This window comes from Galeopterus variegatus, unplaced genomic scaffold (assembly GCF_000696425.1).
Source record: "Galeopterus variegatus unplaced genomic scaffold, G_variegatus-3.0.2 Scaffold915, whole genome shotgun sequence".
Lineage (NCBI taxonomy): Eukaryota > Metazoa > Chordata > Mammalia > Dermoptera > Cynocephalidae > Galeopterus > Galeopterus variegatus.
In genome coordinates this window covers 152,607-160,152 of record NW_007727026.1, presented here as the reverse complement: position 1 = coordinate 160,152, position 7,546 = coordinate 152,607, and the positions used below count along the sequence as shown (strand labels likewise).

Here is a 7,546-nt window from a genome sequence, read left to right as displayed (position 1 = left end):
TGAAGAAAACCCTGCAGGATGAGCTTGAAGCCATTCTGCAGAAGAGGATTATGGTGCTAGATGGAGGGATGGGGACCATGATCCAGCGGTACAAGCTAAATGAAGAATGCTTCCGAGGTCAAGAATTTAAAGATCATGCCAGGCCACTGAAAGGCAACAATGACATTTTAAGTATAACTCAGCCCGATGTCATTTATCAGATCCATAAGGTAGAGTATTCCCAGCTTCTTATATATATTCATTCTGTTATTGTACAAGCTGTTTTATGTACCAAGGGCAGACTACTCTCCCAGCAGCTCTGGAGAATCCAGAAGAAAGAGGTGATTTATTCAGAAGGCAGGTGTTGGACACCACATAAAAGTCATGTGCTGTGTTGGGCACTTAGGATAAGGAGATGAGGAAAGGGGGTTTTCTGCCCTTGAGGCATATAAGCTGCAGTAAAAAACCATAAGATTCTGGACAAATTAAGGTTTTCACACTTACTATCTTATTTAAGTTACTATAATAGCCCTGATGAAGAAATCCTGAAAGGTGGTGTCTTAGTTGGGCTGCTGTAACACATTACCATAGACTGGGTGGCTTAAACAAACACATGCATTTCCCACAGTTCTGGAGGCTGGAAGTCCATGATCAAGGTACCAGCAGATCCTATGTCTGGTGATTGCCGTCTAATTGTATCCTCACATGGTTGAGAGCAGAGGGAGAAGGCGAGCTCTCATTTTCTTCTTCTAAGGGTACTGCTATGGTTAAATGTTTGTGTCCCCCCAAGATTCATATGTTAAATCTTAATGCACAATGTTAGGGTATTAGGGGGTGCCCTTATTGGAAAAAAAAAGAGTCCCAAGGGAATTCATCCACCCCTTCCACTATGTGCAGACACACTGAAAAGATGCTCTCTGTGAACCAGGAAGTAGGCGCTCATCTATTATAAAATTCCAGGATAGAACTACCATTCACGTATTTTAATTTATATTTTAGTCTAGTTTTCTTTACTTATATTTTTCAAAATTAAATTGGGATTATATTGCTTCATACTGTTATATAATTTGCACTTTTTACTTATGTACCATGAGCATTAAATATTCTGAAACATGGTTTTAATGACTTCATAATAACCTATTCTATGTATATATCAAAAACTAATTCCCTTATTCCTAGATGTTGTCTTCAATTTTTCTTACTTTTAAAAAAATTAATTAATTTGTTCTTATAAAACAAACCTCATTGGTAAGAATGAATTCCCATTTGACCACTACTCCAAATTGCTGTTTTGTTTCCAGAGATAACCACTTATACTAGTTGGTGTGTGTCTTTCCAGATCCTTTTGTCACACATTGATATGTATGTTTATGTGCATATAAGTGTGTGTGTGTGTGTGTGTATATATATATATACACACACACACACACACACTTTGTATATGTTTTAAATTTAATGGTGTCATGCTTTACATATCATTCCATTTTGTTTTTCTACTCAGTAATACTTAGGAAGATCTTTCCATTTCAGTATATGTAGATATACACAATATTTTTTTAGCTATCACATAGCATGTAATGAAATGGATATTTAACATTTACTTAGCATGGATATTTAGGGTGTTTGTGATTTATTGTTATTATAAGTGTGTATATTTTGGTTTTCATTTCCCAGCTCTTCTGAAAACATTGTTCAGCTTAGGAGGGGTTGGGTTTACTCACTATAGGAAAATGAAGGGGGTCCAGAAATCCCAAGGTCCTAGTCAAATTAGAGGTTGTGATGGTGTCCAAAGGATAAAACCAGGAAGACAGGTTTCAAATAGGGAGGAGAGCAGGCACCAAAGTCCTCAAGTTTCCAGTAAGGGTGCAGACAGATATGGTTCAGAGGGACCAAGAGATGTGGGTTGAAAAAATTGTGGTCAGTATTTGAGATCTCAGAGACAATGCAGTTCTCAGTGAGATCAGGTTGTGCTGAAGCAGGGAGAAGGTAAGGGAACAGAACTAATGTTTATTGAGTGCCCATGGTGTGCCAGACATATGATGTGTTGTTTTGTATTATCACAAAGCCATCCTGTGAAGTAGGTTTATGGTATTTTCAAATGAGGATTTTTTTTTTTTGCGTAAGAACTTAGTATACACCGAATTGCTTGGGGTGCTATTAACAATGCAGATTTCAAAGTTTCCACACCAAAGAAGCTGATTGCTTAGATGGGGTGTTGACTTAGGAAACCTACCTTATTAACCAGCTTTCGGCTGCACTTAGAGAAACACCATTTAAGACCATTGACTTGCCTTTGTTTGATGTTGTGATCTTCTAGTCCCTGGAAATGAATGTCTTCTACTGTAAATTAATAAAAATGATTTTAGTTCATAAATCCTTAGGAGAGAGAAAAATTTTTTTTCAAATGAGACTGAGACTCATTTTAAGGAACTTGGTTAAATTCTCATAACCTGAGCATATTAACTCTGTCTGAATTCAAGTTCTGTGCTTATTTATTTATACCATGTACCTGTCTGTGAAATACTGATACCTTTTTGTATCTCTATCCTCTAATGCAGTGCCTTACACTTAGTAAGTAGTCAAAAAGTGGCTGGTGGTAATGATGAAAGGACATGTTTATTGTTGGGGACGGGGGGGACTCTCAAACCCATAAGAATTGGCGTTATGATCTCTTTTTGTAGGACTACTTGCTGGCTGGAGCAGATATCATTGAAACAAATACTTTTAGCAGCACTAGTATTGCCCAAGCTGACTATGGCCTTGAACACTTGGTAAGAATTCCATTTTTCCTCATATCTAAGATTCTTAATGGGCGTTTGCTGTACTGGGAGTTGCCAGTGAGAAAATCACAGGAAGCTGCAGAGTCAGACTATTGCCTATAGTTATCTGTTGTTTGTGGTGAGACAGGGAAAATGGTCTGAATCTTTTCCGCTTATGATCACAGCAGCCCTCTCATTTTCCAACTGCTTCTTTCACAGGCAAGTAATAATCAAATAGAAATGATGCTTATCATGCAGAGGCTGTTGATAAAGCCATAATCATTGGCTGTGTGTACACAGTTTTGTGAGGCCATTTTTAAGTATTGGGTGACAAATTTGGTTTCTTCTGGTTTTTTAATTGTGGTAAAATACACATAATGTGTTTTTTAGCCATTTTTTTTTATTTTAGCCATTTTTAAGTGCACAGTTTAGTGGCATTAAGTACATTCACAGTGTTGTACAACCATCACCTCTGTCTTCAGAACTTTCTTATCTTTCCAAACTGAAACTCTGTACGCATTAAACAATGACTCCCTGTTCCCTGCCCCCTCTACCCCAGCCCTGGGCACACTCTTTTCTACTTTTTGTCTCTATGAATTGCACTACTCCAGCTACCTCATATAAGTTGAATTGTACAGTATTTGTCCTTTCGTGACTGGCTTATCTCACTTAGCATAATGTTCTCATCCATGTTGTAATATGTGTTAGAATATCCTTGCTTTTTAAGGCTGAATAATATCTCATTGCATGTATGTACCCAATTTGCTTTTTCATTCATCTGTTGATGGACATTAGGATTGCTTCTGCGTTTCTGCTATTGTGAATTTGCAGTGTTGCTGCTATGAACATGTGTGTGCAATATCTGTTTGAGTCCTTACTCTCCGTTCTTTTCAGTATCTACCCAGAAGTAGAGTTGCTGGATCATATGGTAATTCTGTGTTTAATTTTTCTGAGGAACTGCCACACTGTCAGAGTGGCTGCACCCTTTTACATTCCCACCAGTGGTGCACAAGGGTTCTAGAATTTCCACATCCTCCCCAACCCTTGTTATTTTTTATTTTTTTGGTAGTAGCCATCCTAATGGGTGTGGGGTGGCAGATTTGCATTTCTTTTAATGAACACGATACTTCCATATTCAGATTTTGTAAAATGTTAATGATGGAAATACAAGGTAGGTGCTAAAATCCCTATTTCTGTGGGATTTTTCTAGACACATGCCTCTGTTATTATGTAGATAGTCCTGAGTTTCTCTCATGATATTGGGGCTTTGTGAGATCAAGTGTCTTCTAGGTTATCAAGGGAAAATGAAATTGTGTTCCAGTTACTTTTGTATTATTTTAGAGTGGGTGTTGGTAAACTATTTCTGTAAAGGGCTGGATAGTAAAGATTTTAGCTGTTGTTGGCTACAGTACAGTCTTCGTGCAACTACACATCTCTGTCACTGTATGTAAAAGCAGCCACAGACAATGTGTAAATAAATATGCATGATTATATTCCAATAAAACTTTATTTACAAAATCAGGCAGTGGACTACATTTGCCCTGTGAGCCATAGTTTGCCAATCCCTATTTATCTGATTTCTTAATTACTGGATGCGAGGATCCGAGACATCTAAGATGGGGATTTGGAGGGGATTTTGAAGACCACAGGTCCAAGACTTCCTAACCTGGGCTGTGGGAGGACTTCTGGAGGGCCATGAACCTCCTTAAATTGTAGGCAACACTGTGTGTATATATGCATACTTGCTTTTTATTTTCTGGTGAGAGGGTTCATGGTCCTTTGTCAAATTCTCAAGGGGTTAGTAGTCTACAAAAAGTTCAGAACCACTGATTTTAACCATTATACAGTGAAGGAAATTGAGGCCTGGGGAAGCTGCTATGGGAACTGCCTGGTCAGGCAATAACAGAACGAGTTCTTGAGCCGGGGTTTCCTGCCTCTGAAGCCTATGCTTTTCCCATTATTATGCTTTTTCTAATTTCTCAGAATATTTAACTACATCAGCTTATTCTCTAGCATGATTTGCAGATTGCCCTTTTCACCACTCAGCGCATGGTTTGGGAGAACCTAAAAGCAGTTCCTCAAAACTCTTGCCTTTTGGGCCGGCCCGTGGCTCACTCGGGAGAGTGTGGTACTGATAACACCAAGGCCACGGGTTCGGATCCCATATAGGGATGGCCGGTTCGCTCACTGGCTGAGCGTGGTGCTGACAACACCACGCCAAGGGTTGAGATCCCCTTACCGGTCATCTTTTAAAAAAAAAAAAAAAAACTCTTGCCTTTCTCTGCTGCCTTTGAAGGCTGGGCAGCTGATATGTCTTCTGGGCTAAGATTTCACTCAGACCTCAGATTGATTCGCTCTGCATTTCCTTATTGAATAAAACTGGGTATCAGATGGTCACGCATTCCTTACTTACCATATGAAGCGAAAGGAGGACAAGCTAATGTTTGCTGTTGATGTACTAGGCCTACCGGATGAACAAGTGCTCATATCAGATGGTCACGCATTCCTTACTTACCATATGAAGTGAAAGGAGGACAAGCTAATGTTTGCTGTTGATGTACTAGGCCTACCGGATGAACAAGTGCTCCGCGGGAGTGGCCAGAAAAGCCGCCGAGGAGATAACTCTCCAGTCCGGTAAGGAACATTCTTCTTCCTTTTTTGTGCACATGATTCCTTTGATGTTCTCAGCTATAATGGGCTCTTCTTAATGCAGTTTTTTCGTACATGACCCAAAAATGTTGCCTATGAGCAACATTGTAGACACAGTATTTTACATGTTTGTAGGTTACTTTTTTGCAGTTTCATAATTGAGCATTCAACATCTGAGTCAATGCTACCCGTGTGGGCCTTGGACTCAGGGTTTACTCTTTTACCCTGCTGGTAGTTATAGTCTGACATTGTAGGTAGGCCCATGACTGTCTTGTATATTTAGAGCTAAAGTGATTTTTTTCCCTTTGGAAGCACATTGTCAGGTTATTAAAGTAACAACTGGCTGTTTTGATTATTTTGGTTATAGTTAGGATATTCGATCTCATCCTTTTAAGGCCACCCTCCTCCCCATGGTTGGCTTATTTAGGTAGAGAGATTGCCTTTTGAGTGTTTTCCATTACACTACTGATGTCCTTGAAGGCTCCATGCAGCACACAGAAGAGTGTGGCATTAGATTCAGTCTTGCTGGGACTTGAAATAGCTAACCTTCTGGCTGGCTGCCATCAGAACACTTGGGCACCAGCTGGTAGGAGGCTTTGAGAGAGGGAAAGGAATAGAAGATATGTGTGGAGCCCCTTAAGATTTGGAAATGTGAAGTTATTGCCAACAGGAAGCATGTAAAGCAAAATTGTTAGGAAGTTACACGTGGCATACGAATGAAGACCAAAGTAATTTACAGGAACTCTGTTTCTTAGAGATGTTTAAATCCATGGAAATGCATAGACTATTACCCCAACAGTCGCAGTTCAGAAGATACTGAATCGGCTAAAGCAGGGAGAGATAAGGACATTTTTCTTATACCTGCATTATTGCTCAGCTTTAGGAAGATAAAGACTATTTGGGTCTGTAACCTTTTCAAAGGCTAGGTTATCAACTACTTGATAGTCTTCTCCAGTTAAATTGTAAACATAGCCCAGGTAATTGAGTGGCTAAAATCACCAGAGGTGATGACCAATGTGACCCCTGGCTTCTGTTGTGATATGGAAATGAACATAACTTCCCGGGCCATTTTAGAAGTACTTAGACTCAGCCTCGAGGAGAGGTTATTCAAAAGTTATTCAGGTAAGATTTGATCTGCTTCATACTTAAATTTTGGGCTTTATAATTATTAATCCTGATTTAATATTTCCCCCCAGCAACGGGCTTGCAATATGGTACTAGAGAGCATTTCAAGTTGAATGCCACTGTGATGCACTCTTACAGAACCTATGTAAAATTCAGGACCTTCGTGGTTTCTTAAGAATAGGGAGAAAGATAATTTGTCCAAACATAGCTGTGGTGATAGAAAAGGATTACTTACTGAAATGCTTTGAGGTCAGATGTGTGGGAATTCAGTTTTTTGGATTAGCTTGGTGATAATACTAGTGTACTTCAGAAAGTTTGTGGAAAAATGGAATTGAAAGGTAATACAAATCTTTTCAGGAACTTTCTGAAGACCGTTTGTATTTGCATCTTTCCTATATTGCATAATTTCACCAGTGGGATCTAAGGCAGCTCCCATGATCAAATATTAGTAAAATCTGTGAGTCATCCCACTAAGTGAGATAAAGACTATGAAGATAGTCTATGAAGATAAAGACTAGTTCAGTAGAGGTCAAATTTTGTTGTCGAATGAATTCAAGAAAAATTTTGGACTTTAAAAGCTTTTTGGATTTCAGAGTTGTGGACAAAGGATTGTAGGACTGTGTTCTAGGAAAAAATCTTATAGCTTATTGATTCACAACAAAAAGGTTGAGCTGTTTAAAGATTTCACACTTGTTTTTCTTTTCTTAAAGGAATTAAGAGGTTTGTGGCGGGAGCTCTGGGTCCAACTAATAAGACACTCTCTGTGTCCCCGTCTGTGGAAAGACCAGAGTATAGGAACATCAGTGAGTATTTATCACACATAATCATTGACCCTGGGCAAGTACCTCTATGCTTCAGTAATCTGTAAATCTGGAAAATGGGACCAAGAACAGAATCTACCACAGGGTTTCTATGATTTAATTCACGTAAATGGATCACAGTAGTGCCTGGAATATAGTAGACATCTAAATAAAAAGTTAGCTGCTATTATTATTATTATTATTATCATCATCATCATCATCATCATCATCATC

At 38.9% G+C, this 7,546-nt stretch overlaps 1 protein-coding gene across 1 annotated transcript in view; it reads left to right on the top strand.

Moving 5' to 3' along the window:
• Positions 1–7,546, top strand: part of MTR (5-methyltetrahydrofolate-homocysteine methyltransferase) — a 101,629-nt gene continuing 94,083 nt past the window's right edge. The window contains exons 1-4 of the mRNA XM_008573408.1: positions 1–209; positions 2,661–2,750; positions 5,303–5,372; positions 7,223–7,315. Of these exons, the coding sequence (XP_008571630.1) occupies positions 51–209; positions 2,661–2,750; positions 5,303–5,372; positions 7,223–7,315 (412 nt within the window). The 5' untranslated portion in view covers positions 1–50. The remainder of the gene's footprint in view (positions 210–2,660; positions 2,751–5,302; positions 5,373–7,222; positions 7,316–7,546) is intronic.